Here is a 26,120-nt window from a genome sequence, read left to right as displayed (position 1 = left end):
GGTCAGCGGCGCAGGCGGCGCGGTCAACGGCGGCTTGACGGCTGGTCAACGCGGCTTGGTCAGCGGCTCAGGCTAACTGGGCTGACACGTGGCTGACACGTGGCCTATCAGTCGGACACGGGGCGCTGACGTGGCGGGATGACGTGGCGCTGACGCGGTGCTGGCGTGGCGTTGACGTGGTGCCACGTGGCTCGTCTTCTACCTGGAGACGCGCGTGTGACGCGTGGATGCGATTGGAATCACGCGCCGATGACTGCACGGCGCGTGTGGGCGCGTGCCGAGACTGTGGCTGACGCGCTTTGTTCAGAGAGCGCGTGAGGGCGCGTGTGGAGGCTTCTGGGCTCTGTTTTTGCTGTTTTGGACTCCTCTCGGGGAGTTCTTCCTCCTGGTATGGTCAAAAGTGGATTTTGAGCACTTCAAAATCTGGGCACTTTCGGGAAAAATTCGATTTTTCGCAACCCGAGCTCTGATACCAATTGTTGCGGATCGGGGGCACACCAGGGAACTCAAACAAGCAATAACACACAAGATTTAACGTGGTTCGGCAAGTCGCCTACGTCCACGGGCAGCGGATTCACTATATTGAACAAAATGGTAAGAATTACAACACTCTCTGTAATTCTCTCTCTCTCTTTGCTCTCTAAGCTCACACCTCTCAGCTGTACTTCTCAACTCTCCTTAGCTTCTCTATATATAGAGATTACAATGCAAGATTAATTGAGCTGGCTGCCAGCCCATTTTGGTGGCTTTCCAGATTGAGGCTTCATGGCCTCATGGCCTCATGGCCAACTCACATGGCCTCATGGCTTCCCCACCATGTAGCTGGCTGCTACTTTCCTTCACATGGCCAGAATCTGTAGCCAACTCAACACCATGTATAACGATGCATCGCCTCGACTCATTACGATGGCAGAGACAAAGACGGAAATCCCAGAAACTTCTAAATCATGTCCTTCAATGAATTATCTAACCCATCAGCCAATGAGAAGTTTGATAGAAGGGTTACAGTGGATGCATTGGCTAAGATACCTCTATCAACCATAATGTGAAAAAGTTGAAATGCCTTTAATGTTTCATTATTCTGTAGAAACTTCTGAACAACTATATTATACAAATAAAGATCTGGCAAGCATCCATTTTCTTCCATTTTCCCAAGCAACTCGTTTGCTTCATCAGGTAGCCCTTCTTTACAAAGTCCATTGATTATTATATTATGTGAACGAACATCAGGTTTCAACCCTTTGGCAGAGAGATTCAAGTAGAGTTCCCGTACTTCATGAGCTTTCCAGCTTTGCACATACCATCCATGAGGGAATTATAGGTAACAGTATCTGGCATTGGTCCTTTACAAGATATTTCTTTGAAGAGTTTGATGGCTTCTTCAATCCTTCTACTCTTACAGAACCCGTTAATCAAGATGTTATAACTAAAAAGAGAAGGAGCACAACCCCTATTGACCATAACATCAAACACTTTTCTTGACTCATCAACTTGGCCAAGCTGACAGTACCCATCCATGAGTGCATTGTAAGTGAAAACATCAGGCACTTCACCTCTTTGGATCATCAATTCAACCACATCTTGTCCTTCTTTGACCATACCTCCCTTACAAAGTGCATCAACTAAAATGTTGAAGGTTTGTAACTCTGGTAAAATATTCCTGTTCACCATTTCATTCAACAATCATGTAGCCTCTTTCCACTGGCCTAACCTACATACACCTTTAATTAATGATTTGTAAGTGATAAGATCTGGGGAAACGCCATTACCAATCATTTCTAAGAAGAGCTTGAAAGCTCTGGTTACTAGCCTCTCCTTGCAAAGGCTATCGATGACCATGTTGTAATCCATTATTCCCAGCTCACAACCTCCAATTTCTTCCATTTTTCTGAGCAAAATAATAGCAGCACTAGCGTTTCCCGTTTTGCATAGCCCATTTAATATAGTGATGTATGTAAAAAAATCGAGCTGGAACCCTTTCTCCACAATTTCATCGAAAAACTTAACCGTCGAAGTAACACAAAGCCCCTTGATGAGGGTATTGAAGGTTGTGGTGTCTGATTCATAACCAAGTTTCGATATTTTCCCCAAAACAGAAAAACCCAAATCAACTCGATTCAGGTTACAGAAACAATTAATCATGATGTTAAGAGTACAAACATCATAGAAAACCAATTTTCTAAACAGATAAATCACGTTGGAATAATGCTTTGTTTTTGCAATTGAAGTTAGGAGTTGATTAAATTGCAGAATTGAAGGCAAGGATTGCATACGAAGCATGTGATTAAACAGAGTTAAGGCATCATTATCATCGTCAATGTTAGTCATATTATTTGATTTTAATGATGTCTAAAATATTATTTGCAAAAATTTAGATTTTTCAATATACATATTATTTGACACAAAATATTATTTAAATAAAAATATTTTTGAAAACTCTACTATTCACTTTTTGAAAATTTAGATTGGTCACTATTCACTTTTTGACAAAATTAAAATTGATTAATTATATTATTTTGACAAAATCGATTAATTGGTTGTATTATCTTGAAAAATGTGATATTGATAATGAAAAATCTAGAAATCCGCTAGATATTGATTTGTGATTATGTATCCATTTAAAACAATAAAACAATCTCAATCAAACAATCAAGACAAATCGATACAACGATTTTAACGCGAAAAAACCACAATTGGAGCCCCTTCAATTGTGATAAAAAACCACGGGCAACAGCCACAAAATAATCCACTAAGAAGACATAAATGAATTACACAGGCATACTCTCAATTACCTAGCGAATCCACGCCCGAATTGAACCAACATCTATGTACCTCTTCCAACCTCGTCTTCATCTTGGAATTGTCTTGACGATGAGCCACTCCGGAATCCACTAAAGCTTCAGACTCGAATTCTTCAGAATCCACCGAAGAACAACTTTCTCTTTTGTGTAAAATAAACAAATAATCCTTTGATGTATACTCTTTAAACCATGAGTTGAATACTTAATCAAAACATCAAAGAAAACTAGCAAAATATCCCCAGATATAAACCCTAGAACCCAAGAAAAAGATCTGGAGAAGTAATCCTAAAATCTGACAGAAACACGTACTTATAGAAATCTGAATCGCGATGTTCGCTCTAACGAAGACTCTCTCGCTCGAGCGAGGAACCAAAAATACATGTTTTCCATAAGTGGCTTCGCTCGAGCCATGCACCCTTCACTCGAGCGTACATTTATCTCTTTCAGGCTTTTACACAGACGCAGTCTTCGCTCTAGCGAGAACTCCTTCGTTCAAGCGAGCAAGGGCGGATATGCAACTTTGAATGTAATTTTGCATTTTGCTTCGGGGGTACTGCCCCTCGACCCTGCCGTGGTGCTGCCCCGGACCCGCCAAGGGACGCTGCCCCCTGGATTCCCGCGAGCTGACCGGGCAGCTCGATTCCCGTCATAATCAACGAAGTGGCAATCTTGAAAGTATTAACATCACAAACTTCTCTGCAAGGCACAATTCGGGTTGGATTCGCACCTAAACACTCATAGCCTCACTGAAATAAAAAGTGCAAAAACAAATACAACTTAAAGGAGTTTTGTCAAACGGGGTTGCAAAGAATAAAAACATAACAATCTCCCCATTGGCAATGTCGTGACAAAACACACCTAACAAATAAAATCCTAAACACCCCAACCCTTACAGCCAATAAAAACAAACTTCTTTCTCAAGGTCATGATCTGCAAAACAACTATTAGTGTCACAATCTCCAAAACAACTATTAGTCCCACAAGAGTATATGAAAAAGCAATAGACAAATGACACGATTATCTTGAAACATGAGATGGAAAACATGAATAGATGAAAACTAAGACTCATGAAAAACAACTCTCAAACAACAAAAGTAAGATCATAAACCACACAAGCAATGATATGACGATGTAAATACCGGGAACATGCAAGAAGGAAATAATTAGCAAACAGTGCATAGCAACATGCAAAACAACTATAGCCAATCTCCCTTACCAAACAAGTCAAAGTGTTCATGCTAACAAACTCTTGTAATGATAAACCAAACTCCCCTTCACTAAAAACAATGAACAAGAAGAAAAATAACAAAAATAATATGGTGGAGCAAGCAAGAAATCTCAGATTTGTACCTTAAAACACACAAGATTATCCAATAAGCACAATTACTAGTAAACACAATGTGCACAGTCTGTAGAAGATTCCTCATGAAAGAAAGTGATGCATTATGTGAAAAGCATAGATCCCATGATAAAAGTGTGTGTGTGACTCTTGGAGTTCGACAAACACTAGATTCAATCCTAGTAGTGATCTGAAAGTTGGACCTCCGACAAGAGAATCTAAGCACAACAAAGGAAGGTCAAACCACTAGGAATCAAGGGGTATTTGGTGAGTAAAAACGGAAGCTCCCCCTCCATCAATGAATCCTTTGTTTTTTCCTTTTTTTTTTTTACATCTTTTTTTCTTTTCTTTCTTTTGCACATTTTTTTTTTCTTTCTTTTTCACTTTTTTTCTTTCTTTTGCACACTCATTGGCGGCTATCACGCTCAAGAATATGGAAACCGAACTAGAGAAGCATGGATATAATAAGGATGGCTTGGTTGGTGACTCTGAGGTAGCCTTTTCCTCATGGCTGGACTACAAAGAATAGAGGGGAAAGTCGTGGAGATGCAAAAAGATGGAAGATGGTTAAGAGACTCAACATCGCCCATGATATGCTAGTATAGGTCAATTCCTCTAGAAACGCAAAAGATCAATGATAGAAGTCAATAGAAAAAAATAATCACTAAGGCGGAAGACTCCAAAATTTGCTAATCCAAGAGTGTGTACAGAATGAGACATACTAATCAAAAAAGTCACACTCCAAAATGAGTAATGACCACAAAAAGCATACATATATTAACATGTAATGGATATTCTCATCAATTCCAATATGTACCAAGGACTACTCAAAAATTCAAGCTTACAAAACCATACTAAGAAAATCTTTTTGGGATTTTTTTTTTTAAAAAATAAAGTAAGACAAAAAAATGAACAAGCACACATGTAATGACAAAAAAAAAACACACACACACACACACACAAAAACCCAAAAACTAAAACGACAAAACAAATTAACACAAATCAAGTTTTCTTACCCAAACTGCTTTAGTACGAACAAAGTTGTGAGAATTGCGGTTCTTGGGTGGTGTCTTAACATTGTGGTTCCCTCCCCTTTCAATAGGAACCTGTCTCGACATGGTTTCCAACTTCTTATTTCTAGGTCTAGGTAAATACAACCTCTATTCATGTTTGGTCTCAGGTAAATCAAAATAGCAAGGTTTATGATGACCTTTAACCTCCTTACGACCAATGAAGTGTCTCTTACCCCATGAGATTCATCAAAGGTCACTCAACTTCACATAAAATTCATCAAAGATCTCACTATCTTTCATTGAAAGGTTTTCAAAACTAGATGTGAGCCTTTGAAGTTTTGAGCGTTTAACAGAATGAGTGCCCTCATGAATAGTTTGTAAGATATCCCAAGCCTCTTTTGCGACTTCACAATTACAAATACGACTAAACTTTTCAGGTGTGACAGCGCAAAAGAGAGAATTGATAGCTTTACTATTCCAGCTACTATTTTGGTAATCAATTGTGTCTCACTTATCAATTGGTTTGGGGAAAGTTACTCCATCAACGGTAATTGTTGGTTCGGTCCACCCATTCATGACAGATTGCCAAACTTTTTCATCTATAGATTTCAAAAACGATCTCATTCGAGCTTTCCAAAAAGAATAATTGGATCCGTCAAGTAGGGGTGGTCGAACCATAGAATTTTCCTCACGAATTGAATCCATTATCACAAATCAAACAAGATCTCGCTCAAAAGTTTTAAAAAACAAACGAGCAACCCGCTCTGATCCCAATTGAAAAATCTAGAAATCCGCTAGATATTGATTTGTGATTATGTATAAATTTAAAGCAATAAAACAATCCCAATCAAACAATCAAGACAAATCGACACAACGATTTTAACGTGAAAAAACCACAATTGGAGCACCTCCAATTATGATAAAAAACCCACGGGCAACAGCCACAAAACAATCCACTAAGAAGATATAAACAAATTACACAGGTATACTCTCAATTACCTAGTGAATCCACGCCCGAATTGAACCAACCTCTATGTGCCTCTTCCAACCCCGTTTTCACCTTGGAATTGTCTTGACGATGAGCCACTCCGAAATCCACCAAAGCTTCAGGCTTGAATTCTTCAGAATCCACCAAAAAACAACTCTCTCTTTTGTGTAGAACAAACAAATAATCCTTTGATGTATACTCTTTAAACCATGAGTTGAATACTCAATCAAGACATCAAAGAAAACTAGCAAAATATTCCCAGATATAAACCCTAGAACCCAAGAAGAAGATCTTGAGAGGTAATAATAAAATCTGACAAAAACACGTACTTATAAAAATCTCAATCGCGATGCTCGCTCGAGCGAAGACTCTCTCGCTCGAGCGAGGAACCAAAAACGCGTGTTTTCCATAAGTGGCTTCGCTCGAGCCACGCACCCTTCACTCAAGCTTACATTCATCTCTTTCAGGCTTTTACACAGACGCAGCCTTCGCTCGAGCGAGAACTCTTTCCCTCGAGCAAGCAAGGGCGGATATGCAACTTTGAATGCAATTTTGCATTTTGCTTCGGGGGTGCTGCCCCTCGACCCCGCCGTGGCGCTGCCCCCTGGACTCCCGCGAGCTGACCGGGCAGCTCGATCCCGATCATAATCAGCGAAATGGCAATCTTGAAAGTATTAACATCACAAACTTCTCTGCAAGGCACAATTCGGGTTGGATTCGCATCTAAACACTCATAGCCTCACTGAAATAAAAAGTGCGAAAACAAATACAACTTAAAGGAGTTTTGTCAAACGGGGTTGCCAAGAATAAAAACCTAACAGATAAGTTGTCTTCTTTTGACAAAAGTGATATATCCAAATGTAGTGGTAGGTTATGTTTAGTTGAAAATCTCTACAAAAATTTAAAAATGGTATATACGATCAGATCTATTATAAATATTACTTAAAGGGATTTTACTATATATGCAAATATTTGATTAGAATATTATATATAATTCATATAATATAAATAGAATACATCACGTGAGCAATTAAATTTTTTTACACTACATTGATTATATCATATTATAATAAAACAAGAAGAAAAAGATAGAGTTATATATATATATATATATATATATTATAATAAAACAAGATGGAGCAAATCATTTGCTTGTTTGAAAATTGTGAACTTTGTATTAGATTGTCTACAAAAACGGTGGCTCCATGTTTGAAAAAAACAAAAAAAGGAAAAGAAAATCAAGGAGCGTGCTTATGTAAGCCATGACGTCAGCAATGAGCGTCCTAACGAGTATATTTTTGTGTATAAATAGAAGTGTTGTGTATGGAGAAAAATCAAGTACTTGAAAAGAAAAATTTCTGTGAGCTCCAAAATTCTGAGTATATTGTATTCTGCTCTTTCACTTTCAGATCTAAGTCTAACCTTTATTCTTTCACTTTCATATCTATTCTTTGTGAGAGAATTATTGTAAAAGAGAGTTTAAGTACCAGTTATTCTTATTCCTTATTTTTGTGAGAGATTTTGTAAGGGTAAGGCATTTTATTGTTGAGTGAAGCTCAATAGATAAGAGTAAGTCGTGTACCAAATCCACAAGCTTGGTGGTGTATTTATTCAATTGATAGTAAAGAAATTTTCAAGGAGATTCCTTGGAGAGGGGACGTAGGCCTGGCGTGCCGAACCACTACAAATCTCAGTGTTTGATTTTCTCTCCTTGTCTCTCTTACTTTTACATTGATAATTATTATTCTATTTTTTTTTATTTGTTAAAATTCTGAATATTGTGTTAATTTTAATATTGTAAAATTTTTAATAACCCAATTCACCCCCCTCTTGGGTTGTCTACATGGGATAACAATTGGTATCAGAGCCTAGACTTTAGTTTGTGTGACTTAACCGTCTTAGAGTAGATCATGGCAACCCCTAGTTATTCCTTACCCGAGGGACAAGCATCCAATAGGCCACCACTATTTAGCGGCACAAATTTTAGCTATTGAAAAACTAGGATGACCATACATGTTCAATATAATGATTATGAATGCTGAAAAATTATTTGCAATGGTCCAAAAATGCCTACCAAAACCGTAGATGGACTTAGGGTACCAAAACCTGAAGATGAGTAGAATAAATCAGATACTAGAATGGCCCAAATTAATGTCAAAGCCACAAATATGTTGTACTGCGCCTTAGATGCCAACGAGTTTAACAAAATTTCCACATGTAAAACTGCAAAAGAAATTTAGGACAAGCTTATAGTGACTCATGAGGAAACCAAACAAGTTAAAGAATCTAGAGTCAATTTGTTAGTCCATAATTATGAACTCTTTAAAATGAAGCCTGATGAGACTATTCCTCAAATGTTTACTCGCTTCACTGATATTATTAATGGTTTAACTTCTCTTCAAAAAATTTATACTAATGTTGAAATTGTAAGAAAAGTGCTTAGGTCATTGCCAAAAAATTGGAAGACAAAAGTCATTGCCATTACCGAAGCCAAGGATTTATCAAAGCTAAGTCTAAATGAGTTAATGGGATCTCTCTTAACTCATGAGTTCATAATGCAAGAAGGAAAGGAAGAGGAGGATAACAACAAGAAGAAAAGAATAGCCTTCAAATCTACCTCGAAACATCAAGAGGATGAAGAAGATGATTCAGATGAGGATGAGGAAATGACATTCATCACTAAAAAGTTCTAAAGGTTTATGAGAAAGAAACAAGGCGTACGAAAATTTTCAGAAAAGACTTCAACAACAAGGATTTTTAAAGAAGATAAAATCACAAAAAATCTAAAGTTGTCTGCTATGAATGCAACAAACCTGGACACTACAAATCAGAATGTCCGGAACTTAAGAAAAAATTCAAGAAGGACAAAAAGAAAGCTATGAATGCAACATGGGGAGAAGATATCGATGAAAGCGACACAGAAACCGAAGTTTGCAAAAATGAGATTGTCAAAAGAAAATGAGGTAAATGATGAATCCTTCACATTTGATGAATGACAATTAGCTTTTGATGAATTACATGCTGAATTTAAGAAACTTAGTTTGAAAAGTAATTGTCAAAAAAAAGTGATTTCAAGTTTATTAAAAGAAAATGAATCATTAACTTCCAAGATAAATATTTTAGAAAATGAAGCCATGAAAATGAAAAAGGAAAATGAGATTTTAACTCGAAAAGAGTCTTCAATTTCTAAAAAATATTTAGTTGTATTGCAAAAAAAAAAAATGAGTCTTTAAAAAAAGAGCAAATTATTTTGAAAGAAAATATCGAAGACTTGAAAAATACTCTTTCAAAATTCACTCAAGGTAGAGTAACTTTAAATAAAATTCTTAAAAATCAAAATCGTATTTTTGGTAGAGTTGGAATTGGATATAAACCTTTTTCAAAAGTAAAAACTGTTAAAAATGGCTTTGTGTATGTATCTTCTAATCACTTTCATCTCACATGTCATTTTTGTAGAACAAAAGGTCATATTTCACCTTCTTGTCCTGTTAAAAGAAATTATTTTGCTAAAATAAAAAAGATGTGGGTCCCTAAGGACATATCAAGAGTGCCAAATTCTAACTTTTATGGACCCAAGAAAAAATGGGTACCAATAGAAAAATCAAATTTTTGTAGGTATGTTTCAAGACAAATTCCAGTAATGATAGATGGTATCTCGACAGTGCATGTTCGAGGCACATGACTGGAAATAAAGCTATGTTCGCCACACTCCAACCAAAGGATGTCGGATATGTGACTTTTGGCGACAATAGCAAGGGTAAAATCATTGGTGTAAGAAGTATTTGTAATAACCCGACCCTCGTGCATGTTTTTTGATATATTTTCAGACCCTATTCTGTGTTTTTGAATGCTTGTTGTGAAATTCCATGAGAGATTGAGGCTAAGTAAGTAAACCCCATGTTTAAGGATATTCATCTGTTCAACAAGGGAAAATATCTGTTACATCTCTAAGTTAGAAGCAGAAATTGGAAGCCTTAGGGGCTTAATTAACTGAAATTGAGTATATATATATGATCAGCATAATTTTTAAGTAATATTAAGCATGTTTATGACATTTCAATTTAGGATGATTAAACTTAATGATTTTTGTTTTATTCACCTATGATATGCTTATATATAAGTATATATTCATGTTCATATATGTTGGACTTAGAAGAGTTTCTTCAAGCTATTTCCTAAGAGAGAAAGGATGAGAGAGAGTGGAGGTTTGAGAGGAGTTCAACAAGGAGAAGGTAGAGAATCTAAGGAGCTCAAGCTTAAGGTAAATCTAATCATTTTCTAAAACCTTTCTCTTAGCTTTGAGTAAGATTTTCCCCTTGGTTATGGTATTTGAAAATGGTAATTGTAACCTTGTGTATGTGTAGAAGTTAACGGGCAAAATACTCTTACTTGGTTGTTTGATTCATTTTGAATTAACTATGGAGAAGTTGTATTTGAGCTTTTAATTTGAATTCAAGTATGTGGATATATGTTTATGGATGTGTAAAGTTAGAATTCTCATGGACATGTGTATGTTGTGAGCCTAAGAATGATGAACTAAATTAGATTGATGTAATTGTCATTATCTTGACATGATTTTGGACCATGTATTATCAAGTAAGAATGCTAATTTGAGCCTTGTAAATATGTGCCAAAAGGTGGGATTTTGCAAGAATTTTTGAACTGTTTTGGGCAGAATCGCCGCACGTGCGGGGGTCATGGTCGCACGTGCGGGAGGTGCTGCCGCACGTGCGGGAGTCATGGCCGCACGTGCGGGAAATGGTGAAAAACAGGGGCTTGGCTACTGTCTAAAAGGCACGTGCGGGGTATTTTGCCGCACGTGCGGGAGAGCTTGCCGCACATGCAGGGCTCACAGCCGCACGTGCGGCCCATGCTGAAAAACGCGAATTGCTCTATTTTGCATGTAGAAGCCTCTAAAATTGTCGGAATATGTATTTGATGCCTTTTTGATATTGCTATATTCTTTCGAAGTGAAGTGAAACAGAAAGTAAATTGATAAGAAAAAAAAACGAAAAAAAAAACTAATGTACAAGTTTTGAATGTGTGCAGGACACACTCTGGGAGGAAGTAACACGACATCTCAACACAGTGAGTAGTAGTAACCATTATATGCTTCAAATGTAGCTAGTGATTGTCATAAGTATTATGTTTATGCCTGAAATGCAAGTATGCTATGTTTCATTGTATGTAAAGAAAGAAAAGGGAAAGATGAGAAACGTTCATTTAGTAAGACTCTAAAGCCAAGTTATTCTATTATTATAATATGAAACAAAGTGCTACATGGAACTAAGTGCTATGATGTGAGTCACCTCTAGAGTCTGTGTGAGACACCTCTTGAGTTCATACAAGCATGATTCAAGGGCTTAATGCCAATTTACTCAAGAGCTTAATGCCAACTTATTCAAGGGCCTCATGCCACTAAGTTCAAGGGCTTAACGCCACCATGTTTAAGGGCTTTGTGCCATTACGTTTAAGGGCTTATAGCCATCATGTTTCAAGATATCATGTTGCAAGCTACCATGTTTCAAGGATGAGCCCAGACCGTCATGAACTTAATACAGATTCAGACCAACTATGTGTGAACCTTTTTATGCTTTGATGTATTCTATTTCAAGTCAAGCATTATTTTATTTATGCATTACTATTCACTGAGCTTGGCTCACTCTGTGTTATGTCTGTTTCTGTAGGTAACCAACCAGGTGGTCAGTCCTAGCCCTGACACCCGTTTTCTTTTGTCAACCTTCGTAGGTCCAGGCACTGCACGGAGCCATTTATTTTTGTAAAGTTTGTTAAGATATTGGCTTACCTTGATTACCCCTTTAAGGTTGAATGTATAGAACTTCAATGATTTTTGTATAAGCCCATGATGGGGCTGGGACTGTATGTATGTTTATATATAACCGATGCTACGAAATATAGTTTGGAACTTTATCTATTTTCTATGGTGCTTGTGATGCATGCGAGGTCCTGGCATGTAGATGTAGCTCAATGGAGATTATATGTATCGTTATTTTCTTATTATATGCTTCCGATAAGGCCCCGTATGTTATATACAACAGGTTAAATGTTTGTTTTCGAACAGGTCATGCCCAAACTTGTAGGGGCGGGTTTGGGGCGTGACAGTATTGGTAAAAATCCATCTCCTATTATTGAAAATATTTTATTTGTTGAAGGTTTAAAACATAACTTACTTAGTATTAGTCAATTATGTGATAAGAGTTATAGAGTTATTTTTGAGAAAACTCATTGCACTATTGAAAACACCCTAGAAAACAAACTTTATTTGTAGGTTATAGACATGAGAATGTATATGTGTTTCATTTGCATGATTTGTCTTCTCATTTTAATGTTAAATGTTTATCTGCTATAAATGATAATGGTTGGCTTTGACATAGAAGATTAGGACATGCTCATTTTGATTTAATTTCCAAACTTTCAAAAAATGAGTTAGTTATTGGTTTACCAAAAATTATTTTAAAAAAAGACAAACTTTGTGATGCATGTCAATTTGGAAAACAGACTAGAATTTCTTTTAAATCCAAAAATATCGTTTCAACTACTAAACCGCTTCAACTGTTGCATATTGATTTATTCGGACCATCTAGAACATTAAGTTTAGGAGAAAAATCGTATGCCCTTGTTTGTGTTGATGATTATACTAGATATACATGGGTATTATTTTTAGCACATAAAAATGAAGCTTTTTATAATTTCTCAAGACTTTGTAAAAGAATTCACAATGAAAAAAAATCTTAATATTTGTAGTATTAGAAGTGATCATGGTAGAGAATTTGAAAATGATGATTTTATTATGTTTTGTGATGAGTTTGGAATTGATTATAACTTTTCTACTCCTAAAACTCCTCAACAAAATAGAGTAGTTGAAAGAAAAAATAGAACTCTTGAAGAAATAGTTCGTACTATGCTTTGTGAAAATAATTTGCCTAAATATTTTTGGGCGGAAGCTATTAACACTGCATGCTATGTTATAAACCGTGCCATGGTTAAACTTATTCTTAAGAAAACCCCTTATGAACTTTGGAAAGGTAGAAAACCTAATATTAGTCACTTGCATGCTTTTGGCTGTAAATGCTTTGTATTAAATAACAATAAAGATAACTTAGGAAAATTTGATGCTAAATCGGATGAAGCTATATTTCTTGATTATTCTATGTCCAGTAAAGCTTATAGAGTATTCAATAAAAGAACTCTACTTATTGAAGAATCTGTGCACGTTGTTTTTGATGAATCTAACAACATTATTTTAAAGAATCTTGCAAGTAATGATATTATAGAAAATTGACCAAGCATGGAGAGCATTTACATAAAAAAAAATAAAGAAAATCCATTACCCGAACATGAAGAAGAAATGTCAATGGAAAAACTTCAAGAAATATATGTTCTTCCAGAAAACGACTCAAATCTACCAAAAGAATGGAAGTATGCTCATGGTCACCCCAAAGACCTCATCATAGGTGATGCGGCGGAAGGTATAAAAACTCGTTCCTCTGTTAGAAATATTTGTGGTAACTTAGCATTTGTTTCACAAATTGAACCAAAATCATTTTTAGAAGCTGAAAATGATGAAAATTGGATTTTAGCAATGCAAGAAGAATTAAATCAATATGAAAGAAATGAAGTTTGATTTTTGACCCCTCGACCTAAGGATTATCCCGTTATTGGTACAAAATGGGTTTTTCGAAATAAAATGGATAAATCTGGAGTTGTTATTAAAAATAAAGCTAGATTAGTAGCTCAAGGTTATAATCAAGAATGGGGCATTGATTTTGATGAAACTTTTGCACCAGTTGCTAGACTTGAAGCTATTAGAATGTTACTTACTTTTGCGTGTTTTACAGATTTTAAATTATATCAAATGGATGTTAAAAGTGCTTTTTTAAATGGGTACATTTCAAAAGAAGTCTATGTTGAACAACTTCCCGATTTTGAAAATCATAAATACTCGGATCATGTTTTCAAACTTTCAAAAGCTTTATATGGCTTGAAACAAGCTCCTAGAGCATGGTATGAAAGATTAAGTAATTTTCTACTTAACAAAGGTTTTTATAGAGGAAAAAATGATACAACACTTTTTATAAAAATCAAAAATGAAGATATGCTAATTGTTCAAATTTATATTGATGATATCATTTTTTGTGCCGCTAATGAAAGTTTGTGCAAAGAGTTTGCTAAAGATATGCAAGGTATATTTGAAATGAGTTAAATTATTTCCTTGGTCTACAAATTAAACAAACTAACGATGAAATTCATTTAAATCAAACGAAATATATCAAGGATCTACTCAAAAGGTTTGAAATGGAATCATCAAAGCTTGCAACAACTCCAATGAGCACATCAATAAAAATTGACAAAGATGAGCAAGGTAAACTTGTAGATGAAAAGAAATATTGAGCTATGATTGGTTCTCTACTCTATCATACTGCAAGTAGACCCAATATAATGTTTAGTGTTTGTATGTGCGCACGTTTTCAATCTGCACCGAAACAGTCACACATCACCGCAGTCAAACGCATTTTCCGATATCTTGTCAGCACTCCAAATTTGGAATTATGGTATCCTAAGGGAACCGCCTTTAAACTTTTTGGTTACTTAGATGCCGACTTTGCAGGATGTAGACTTGACCGAAAAAACACTAGTGGCACTTGTCATTTTCTTGGACACTCTCTCACTTCTTGGTTTTGTAAAAAACAAAACTCAGTGGTTGTGTCAACTGCTGAAGCAGAATATATTGCCGTCGCTGGGTATTGTGCACAATTGCTTTGGATGAAACAACAACTTCAAGATTTTGGACTTCACTATGATCATATTCCTATAAAATGTGATAACACAAGTGCCATTAACCTTTCAAAAAATCCTATTCAGCACTCACGCACTAAACACATTAAAATAAGGCATCATTTTCTAAGAAATCATGTACTCAAAGGTGACATTGAACTCGAATTTGTGCCTACAAATCGTCAATTAGCTAACATCTTTACCAAGCCTCTAAATGAAGAACAATTTTGTTATATTAGAACTGAAATTGGTATGATGAATACTCCAATATAATGTTTATATTAAAAATAATTTTTTTTTATAAATAAATAATTAAATAAAATATTTCTAATAATAATTATAAATAATAATAATAATAATAATAAATTATATACATATATATATTCTCTCTCTCTCTCTCTCTCTCACCCTCTCCGTTTCTCTCGCACTAGCTCTCTCTCTCACTCTCTGTTTTCTCTTTCTCTCACTCTATCGCTCTCCCTTTCTTTTTCTCATCCTCAGCTGACTCCATCGTCATTCTCACCATCGTCTACAACCAGACCCATCATCCACAACATCATCTATCATCCACCCAAATCCCTCACCAATTTGCCGAGCTCCATCACTTCTCTACCCAAAATCTACATCACCATCTTTACCAATTCATCAAGTTTCATCACCGATCCATCAAGTTCTGTGACTGATCTATCAAGATCCGTGACTGATCCATCAAGATCCATTGTTGATCTACAAAAATTCGTCACCGATCTACACGATCTTCTCTATTTCCTCCGATCATCAAGGTCATCACCAATCAACATGTTAAAATTCTTTTTGCACTGTGTTATATTTTTTTACTTGTTGTATGTGCTCCAATCTCTCTTAAATTTAATAATGATTGCTTCTACCTTGTCTGAAGAAATTATTTTTATTTTTATTTTTTTCTTTTATGCTAGTGCACTTGATGTAGTTGTTTATGGTCGGATCTTAATGACTCTTGGTATTATATATTGGTAATTTGTTTCTTCAAATTTATGTAATTTTTAGTGCATTAATTCAGGGGGAGACTCATATTATGTAATAATTTGAGATTAAAAATTAAAATAAATAAATAAATCAATAAAAAATGGGCGTTTGTATATTCTGTGCACAATTTTAAGGAGAGTATATATAATTTTTACTCCTTATCTACACCAACATTTTTTTTTTTGGGCAGAATTTTTAAATATATAAAAAAATAATAAAATAATAAAATAATAAAAAAAAGGGCAAGGAGAAATGCTTGCAATTTTATTTTAGAAGAAGAAAATTTTACTCGATTACATGAAAGTTTTCAGAAGGTTTCACAGATTCTTTCCGTTTCACTTCTCTAAACAATTCTTCATGAGCCTCTTTTACATGTTTCTTTCTATTTTCGACTTCTGTAAGTCTCGGCATTATAATCGTTGCATAATATTGCACCGCATTCTCCAACTGTGCATTTTTCCTTTTTAGCTCTTTCTTCTCCTTATACATATTAATCAATTGTTGTTTTAACAAGCACACCTCATCTCTCTATTGCTGATTTTCTTATACTCTTGCTTGTAATCGTTGTACCATATTAGAAACTGCCGCCATTGCCTGTGTACTAAGAGCCACAGTGTTATTAATAGCATTGAAATCATTTCGATTACCAATAACACTAGGACCCTCATTTACAGGCATAGCCTGTGCCTGCACCATTGGTACCCTCTTATTTGCCTTCATTACAAGCACCTTATACAGGTCCGAACCATTGATGGCTAAGGTAAAGAATGACATGATTACACAAGAAGGTAAATCAAAATTTTCTCTCCAACACTTGGTATTTTTGTCTCTTTGCTTATCATCATTGTCACTTTTTATACACTTCATCAATTCAATCCTCGATGCATATCTGCTCAAATCTTTTGTTTGTCAACATTTTGTACACTCGAGATACTTCAAAATCCCTACAATGACTTCGACAAGACAGAAGGCCCATTATTTTATTTTTGGCCGCTCATATTATTTTATCAAATGTGTGTGTTTCATCTCTTCATCTTTTATTTTGATGATGACAAAGGGGGAGAAAAAATATGATTTTGCTTTTGAAAATTATATGTTGCAGGGTTATCAAATATTTTGTTAATTTTATTTTGTGTCAAATCCATACAAATATTGCCATCATAAAAAAGGGGGAGATTGTTAATCATATTATTTAATTTTGATGATGTCTAAAATATTATTTGCAAAAATTTAGATTTTTTAATATACATATTATTTGACACAAAATATTATTTAAATAAAAATATTTTTGAAAACTCTACTATTCACTTTTTGAAAATTTAGGCTGATCACTATTCACTTTTTGACAAAATTAAAATTGATTAATTATATTATTTTGACAAAATTGATTGATTGATTGGTTGCATTATCTTGACAAATGTGATATTGATAAGTTGTCTTCTTTTTGACAAAAGTGATACATCCAAATGTAGTGGTAGGTCATATTTAGTTGAAAATCTCTACAAAAATTTAAAAATGATATATATGATCAGATCTATTATAAATATTACTTAAAGGAATTTTACTATATATGCAAATATTTGATTAGAATATTATATATAATGCATATAATATAAATAAAATACATCATGTGAGTAATGAAATTTTTTACACTACATTGATTATATCATATTATAATAAAACAAGAAGAAAAAGATGGAGTTATATATATATATATATATATTATAATAAAACAAGATGGACCAAATCATTTGCTTGTTTGAAAGTTGTGAACTTTGTATTAAATTATCTACAAAAACGGTGGCTCCATGTTTAAAAAAACAAAAAAATGAAAAGAAAAAGTTAGTCTTCCTTTTATCTTTTTTAATTATTAACATTTGCTGATTATTTAAAATTAAGGGGCGTGTTTATGTAAGCCATGACGTCAGCAAGGTTGTTGACTATTTAAAATCAAGGAGCGTGCTTATGTAAACCATGACATCAGCAAGGAGTGTCCTAACGGGTATATTTTTTTTGTATAAATAGAAGTGTTGTGTGTGGAGAAAAATCAAGAATTTGAAGAGAAAAATTTCTGTGAGCTCCAAAATTCTGAGTATATTGTATTCTACTATTTCACTTTCAAATTTAAGTCTAGTCTTTGTTATTTCACTTTCATATCTACTCTTTGTGAGAGAATTATTATGAAAGAGGGTTTAAGTACTAGTTATTCTTATTCCTTATTTTTGTGAGAGATTTTATAAAGGTAATGCATTTATTGTTGAGTGAGACTCAATAGATAAGAGTAAGTCTTGTGCCAAATCCACAAGCTTGGTGGTGTATTTATTCAATTGATAGTAAAGAAATTCTTAAGGAGATTCCTTGGGGAGTGGACGTAGACTTGGCGTGCCAAACCACTATAAATCTCAGTATTTGATTTTCTCTCCCTATCTCTCTTACTTTTATATTGATAATTATTATTTTTTTTTTATTTGTTAAAATTCTGAATATTGTCTTAATTTTAATATTATAAAATTTTTATTAACTTAATTCACCCCTTTTTTGAGTTGCCTACCTGAGATAACAGTCAAGACTAGCAAACCCATATTTAAATTGCTCTTTTGAATAACTTTTGAAGTGGGTTGGTGAAGAATGAAACGAAGCATTGATATGAAGATGTGAAGAGCGCTTTAGTAAGAGTGTAAGAGGACAAGGAAGTGAAGTTAAAATACCGTTGTGAAGAACAAGACAAGCACCATTGATAACAGCCACAGCTACATCTGTAACGCCCTCAAAATAACAACATTAAACCCATCAATATAGACATGCATTGATAAATAAAAGTTCCACATTCTTCCATTCATCAGAGTTTCATTACAAAAAGTATTACATGTTAACGACAAAAGCAAATGCCCTAAAGGCTTACAGCTTTCCAAGTTAACACTTGGTTACAACAAAAGAGTGCTAACTCATTTACACATTAAGCCCTTGGCTTGAATATACATGTAATACATCAAAGAAATAAAACAACAAAAGTCCGCCTGCCGCTAGCCTCTCAAGCTACGTCCTTGGAGGTGGCATGCTACCTGTATCTGAAAATGATATTCCCATATAGGGTGAGCCACAGCCCAGTAGAAACATACTAAACCAAATATGAACAATGACTAAAAGATTAGCAGTTGATAGATGGCCCACACAGATACTTTCCCTTATCACACTTTACGGTTTCATGACATACAAGTCCATATTACAGTCCATTTTCCAATTCTTTTCAATTCTCAATTTATAACCATGGCTCAGAACCTGGCCAAACAACTCATATGAGACAGTAACTCATATCAAACACTTCCCATTTCATAATAGATAAGCATACTAGCTATATCACACAACAATAGATAAGCATACAAGCTATATCATCACTTCTACAGATATGCATATGAGCACTATCACACTTCTAATGACAAGCATATGAGCTCTGTCAACACAATACTAGATAAGCATATGAGCTCTATCTACGGAGTCTATCCCCTATCTCCTCCCAACAACATCCGGTTTAGAGGTCCATCCCCTATCATCCCCTAAACCGTGGAGTACATCCCCTATCTCCTCCAACACAACACAATGCATATAAACAACAATTATACACATCATCACACAATACATAAATTTAATGTATTCTTTCAATCCTCAATCTCAATGACACATTCCAGTGATTAGTTTCAGTTTGCCTAATCATCATGCATTGTCTACAACAATCAAGATTATCCTCCACCGATAGCCCAAAGCAGTTATTTCTATACAGAAAATAAATGCAACAATGGATACATAATCAACATTCCAACTAGGTGAGTGATAAATAATCCAACTACACCCTTTAATCCCACAACTTTCCAAATCAATTCCTCATCTCTCACAATTAATTATGCAAATTAATTAACCAATGTAATTAGGGCATTTTCCATAATTAACATTGCAACCCTTAGGTTCCATTTTCATTAATGTTTCAACATTAATCCCACTTTCCCATGCCAAACATGCATTTTGGTTTTATATAAATAGAAAACCCAACTTTTGTAAAATTACACAAGAGCCCCAAACTTTCACAAAATTACCAAACCAACCCCAATATCTCAAAATACTAAAATTTAAAGACAAAGCTCATAAAGAGGAGTAGAATATCCCTACCTCGAAGTTAGAGCTCGGATGGAGAAGAGACCAAAAACCAAAGTGCTCCAAAGACCAAGATTCTCGAATCAAAACGACGCCCTCGACGATAAACACAACTTTTACAAAAGTCGAAGAGAAGAAGGACACTCTAACTAGATTAAACCCTAGAGAGAAGGGAGTATCTAGAGAGAGAGGCTCTCAAAAATGGTTTTTAGAAAAAGTAGGAGAGAGAAAGAAAAGCAAAAAGTGATTTGAAATCACCCAGCGAATAACTCATATACGTATGACCCGCTCGAGCGGAGAACACGACGCTCGAGCGCTAAGAACAAAACTCTGGACACGCTCGAGCACAATAATGCCCGCTCGAGCGCCAAGACACAAGAATAAAGCACTTCCGCTCGAGCGCGAAAACCAGTCCGCTCGAGCGTAGATTTTCCTCTCCCAGAACCCTCACCAAGACAGTACTACCCGTTCGAGCGTCAACAATCCCACTCGAGCGCCACCCGCTCGAGCGCCGAAAAACCCGCTCGAGCGTAGAAAACACCTCTGCAGAAGTTTTGCAGGGACACGAAATACTGGGAGTGTACATTCTCCGCTCGAGCGCCAGAACACCCGCTCGAGCGCTAGACTAGAAACCAAACTCCGCTCGAGCACAGAATGACCCGCTCGAGCGTAACACCAAAAACCTAGGCAACAAGGATATAGACCAAGGCTTAACCCACCTGTTCAAGACAAGCCCATAAACATCCTAAAACTCAATCAAGTGGAATTAAAGGACGACAACAAGATAGATACCACTACCAACTTCACGGAACCGAGTCCGGAATACAACAGGACAGAAAAGGGACAACCGGGATCGCTATAGCATTGGCACTTCTCCCCATTATCATCATCTCTCTCTCCCTACAAAATTTCTCTACAACAATGAGTAGTTTAATGAAATGTTTCACTTTTGATTTACCTAAAACTAGGGTTCACCGGTATTATATTTAGCATTGTGTTTATAATTATTTATATATATATATATATATATATATATGTAAATTTGTGATTTTTAAATATTTTTTATATATATAAAAAGAAATATAATAAATGTAGTATATTTTTAATCAATTATTTTATATTTATTTTTATGCAAAATTTAAAAATAATGTATTGGTAAAATTTAAAATTGAATTAAGAAAAAATTTATTCCTAACGATATTTTTTTATTTTTATATAAATATTTAAAAAAATAAACTTGAAAAATGTAATTAATATAATATTATACATTAAGTAAAAAAATGTTGTTAGCAATTATGCTTACATAAATTTATTATATTTTTAATTTCAAATAATAAAAAAAAACTATTTTAAAAGTATTTTATTTAGTTAGTACCAAATAGAATTTTTTAACAAAAAGAAAAATTATAAAATTTTGTTTCAAATTTTCAAATATTTGTTAAACATTCTATTTTACTTATTTGTTTGCTTGCTTACTTGCTTGCTTTGGGAGTTGTGCTCTTTAATCTTTATTCCACATTCATCGTAATATTTTATTTATTTTTCTTCTTCTTACTTGATTTTTGCATGATAATTCTTTCATAATGTTTTTCTTAGTGTATTAGTGAAAATATCATACATTTAAAATGTACAAAATTATAATATATGGAAAAAAAAATTGTTCAAAACTAAAACTACTTTAAGAAAAAATAAAATAAAAATGAAATTGTTTAAAATAGAAAATGATTTATTTATTTATTTTTAAAATAAACAGTTATATAAAAAATAAAAGTACAAAAACTAAACCTAAAATATAATATAAAAAATATATGAATTATAGGATTTTCAAGAAGTGAGACTCACAAACAAATTTTGTAAAATCTTGTCTATTCATATAATTTTTGTGTATTTTTTTATACTTTTAATCCCGAGAATGATATTGAAATAATCTGCACTTATTGCATTAGATTCATCTAATGGTTTTAGCAAACACAGATGTAATAAATTTCATAACACAAAACACGAATAATTGCGAGACAAAGTGTCCAAAAAAAATGAAAGTAACATTCAATGATGATTTAGAAGCAGATCTGACGTTTTAATTGGAGGTATAACCAAATAAATCGTCATAAAAGGGGAAGACGACCTTTATTTTTCATCACAACAATTACACAACTCAATATATATTTTAGTGTCTCTCACTCTTCCACGCTTCCAATTCTCTATCAATATTAGAATGAATGTATGAACCAAAAAAAAAAAGGAGAACATTTGAGACGACAAAGAGATGCACTTTGAGATCTTTCAATTGCTCAATTCTATTAATTAATAATATTAGACTTCAATGGCCGGGCTTCTAATATTTGTTAGTGATTAAGGCTAAGTTATTTAGTTTCATCTATATTCACTTATAATTTGAGAGTGAACACGTGTTAAGCCTCTACACAAACACTCGACATATTTTTTAGCATTATTAATGAAATACACCGTATAATTTTTTTTCTATTTTTTTTTCCGCAATTACAACCTGTTATTTTTTAATAAGAATTTATATTTGTTTCAAATATTTTTTTAATATACAAATTATTTTTTTTAGATTTTTTATAAAAATAATTAATAATCCCATCACTAACCAATGTGTATAGGAGAAATTGAAAAATATAACAGTAGGTATAGGAGAAATCAAAAAGACTTGTCGGTTGAGAGAAGTCAATAAATACTGAGTTTTTTTTTTTTAAATCAAAAAATTAGAAAATTAAGATTAAGATATTGTAGCTCCCACAAGGTTCGTGGGTTAAAAACCTCATTTTCCTTATATAATATATAAATAAATACCATAATTTTTTGTAGTTTTAAAAAGTATAAATATTTTGTTTAATAAAATTAATAAAAAATAAAATAACATAAAATAAAATTTCTAATTACTCTTTTAAACAATAATAAAATTACATAAATTATTAATTGAAATAAATTTCTAACATCATTATAAATTGTTAATTGACCTGATAATTTATTAATAAAATGAGTTATTTGCTATGCGATTAAAAATTTTAATGGATAGGATATAGTTTTCAAAATTACAAAATACAAATCATATTTTCGTATTATATAAAAATTTCAAATATATATTTGTAGATTACCTTATTATTTTTTGTTCTTAGCGTTTTTTTGTTTTTTAAAGAAAAAAAATGAAACATTAGAACATTTGTAGTTTTATATAATTTTTATTTTGTTACAATTTTTTTATGAAAAATTGTTAGTCTAATTTTAAGAGGGCAGAAGGCATTAAGTTTAGTGAATATTTTTACCGGTGAGATATTTATTTTTTGTAAAATGATTTGGTGAGAAGTTCTTTTGTTGTTTTGGGGGACATTTTATTTTCAATTTACCTTTTAATCTATCTGTTTAATTTTTTCAACTATCAGTTTAAATTTTTTTTTTATCTATTTAATTTGCCTTATCTGTTCAAATATTTGTTCAAATTTTATTATCTGTTCAATTTTTTTACTTATCTATTTAAATCTATCTGTCCAAATTTGAGTATCTATTTAAACTTTTTATCTGTTCAAATCTTTGTTATTGAAATACACCAAACCACTATCTATTCAAATTTGGAATAAATCTGTCCAAATTTTATTATCTATTTAAACTTTTTTAGATGGCTCTCTTATCTTAGCTTCATATTCTCTCTCTTCTTCATTTTCAAATTTTATTATCTATCAATTTTTTTTTTTTTAATCTGTTGCGATCAATTTCATCATTATCATCAACAACTACTAAATATAAAAAAAATAATAATAATAATAATAATTAAAATTAAAAAAATTTGAACAGATTTGAGCCATTTTTGAATAGATCTTAGCCATTTTAAACAGATCTGAGCCATTTTGATATATCTGTGACTGTTAGGACAAATTTGCCGTATATTTTGTCCAAAATTCAAAAGTATAGAAAAAAGAAGAAAATCTCAACAATATAAGACTATAGCCATTTTAATCCTTTTGTCAACAGTCCTCCATCAAACAAACAATCATTTCAACGATCCACATACACACTGAAATTTCAATGAAGATGATCGAAATCAAAAAAAAAAAATTCAAAAAAAAAACACTAGAAATGTACTGACTTGTCCTGATCGCCTTCGTAGTAGAACATCGCGAAAGGTATGACGAAGAAGATGAGAAGAGGAGATCAGGCGTCGGCCTTTGTGCAGTCGTAGCCGCGGCGGCGGAAGACTTTCTGCGAGTGTACGCCGAAGTTCCGCGAACTGTGTGGAGCATCTCTCGACGGAGTTGGTTTTCCAGCACGACGGAGAGGCCGAAATCGGAGATTTTCAATACCCTAGCCTTATTGCTCCGTCGTCATCGTCCTCGAAAAGCCGACTACGATTTCTGCTAGACCTGAATCGTCCGGCGACCTGCTCATGACGATTCGAGCGATGGCGTTTTGGGAGACGACGGCGTCGTTGGGGACGGTGGCGACGAACCCAGGAAGAGAGAGAGAGAGAGAGAGAGAGAGAGAGAGAGAGGGTGACAGAGAAAAGAAATGACGCGTGAGATCTGAAATAGGGACAAAAATAAAACGCATGGGAGGGGGCAGAGTGGTGAAGGGACATAATGCAAAAGAGAAAAGATAGGGATCATGAAAAAACTTTTATGAAATTGATCATGAAAAATTTATGACTCTTGAATTATCTTGATTAGTGTGTGTTGTTTTATTTTAAGTGTAATCCAAAGGTCATAAATCTTTCATGATCATTTTCATGAAAGTTTTTTCATGATACGTAGTATTGCTCAATACAAAAATGCTTTAAAGCTCTAATATAGGAGCTCTAATAGCTCTAATGGGAATGTGAGACTCACTCTGATGTGATGTTTGTGTCTTGCCTTATTATTAATTTTTTTTTTATTGCTTGGACACATCACTAGAGCTCAAATTAGAGCTCTAGATTTAGAGCTCTCTAACATCTCCCGATATAATATAACAACAATGGTAGATACCTCAAATTTTTGTGATTTAAATGACTCAAATTATTCAAAATGATATTATTTTAACAGATTTTAAGTGCAAAACGATGTCATTTTGACAGATTTAAATCATTTGAATCACAAAATTTTGAACTATCAAACATTTTTCTTAATGATATCTTGAAAAGTTTGTAAAAAAATTAATTTTTTGATTTTTTAAGTTTATTTTATTTTTTTGCAAATAAAAAATGTAAGACGTGATGTAATAAAAAATGAGTAAAAAGTTAAAAGTCGGCTTTTTTTTTTTTTTTTTATTTTGCTTCTCAAAAGACTCCAATGTTTCAAAGGGTAGATATTTAAAAAAAAAAAAATTAATTTTGATTTATAGATCAAATGATTTTTTTTTATTATTTATATATTTCTCAAAATATGGATTGTTTTTAGAAAAAAAATTCAAAAACAGTTTTCATAAATAATTTATCAAAACAATCCACCGTCATTCATTAATTTAACCCCGTCATTTATTAATCTTTTCTAGTTCAGACCTTCGTAACAAAATAAAAGCAATTGCAAATTAGTGGTAAGACAAAAAAATTACAAAATCATGAAAAAATTAATCACTTCAATTATTACAGTTTGCAAATTTTACCATTGATTTGTAATTTGTTTTGAAAATGAACAATATAAAATTTATACTATGTTTGGATCATGAATGATAAAGATTTAAAAAGAAAAAAAGAAAATGTAAGTGAAATCCATGATTTAAACCCTGAATGAAATTTATGATCCAAACATAATCTTAATAAAAAATAAACAGGGTGGTAACAGGATATCCAATAAGGTAGCTAACACATTGAGAGATTCAAGAATAATTTTAGTTAGCTTTTCAGCAGAGTAAAGATGCTTAGTGGAAAAAGAAAAAAAAAAAAAGAAGAAAAAAGAAAAAAAAAATCTTCGCAGAATCACAGTCAAAAAGAGAGTAGGCAAATTCATATTTGGCATCATGTCTACTATATTAAAGCATGAGTAGTTATTTTGAGTTGTATAGTACATTACAGAACTTATTTGTATGAGCTTAAATTTCAA

At 33.4% G+C, this 26,120-nt stretch overlaps 2 protein-coding genes across 3 annotated transcripts in view; one reads left to right on the top strand and one right to left on the bottom strand.

Annotated features, from left to right (window-relative positions):
• Positions 1–26,120, top strand: part of LOC114314054 (uncharacterized) — a 287,622-nt gene that overhangs the window by 22,995 nt on the left and 238,507 nt on the right. The gene's annotated exons all lie outside the window — the stretch shown is intronic.
• Positions 1,684–2,328, bottom strand: LOC145804427 (pentatricopeptide repeat-containing protein At5g25630-like). Its single transcript, XM_082898485.1, has one exon. It carries the CDS (start codon positions 2,326–2,328, stop codon positions 1,684–1,686), a length of 645 nt encoding a protein of 214 aa, XP_082754611.1.

The sequence above is a fragment of the Camellia sinensis genome, chromosome 1, assembly GCF_055761805.1.
Source record: "Camellia sinensis isolate YWXY chromosome 1, ASM5576180v1, whole genome shotgun sequence".
Classification (NCBI taxonomy): Eukaryota; Viridiplantae; Streptophyta; class Magnoliopsida; order Ericales; family Theaceae; genus Camellia; species Camellia sinensis.
The sequence above is the reverse complement of the archived record's forward strand: the minus strand, read 5'-3'. Positions and strand labels throughout refer to the sequence as shown.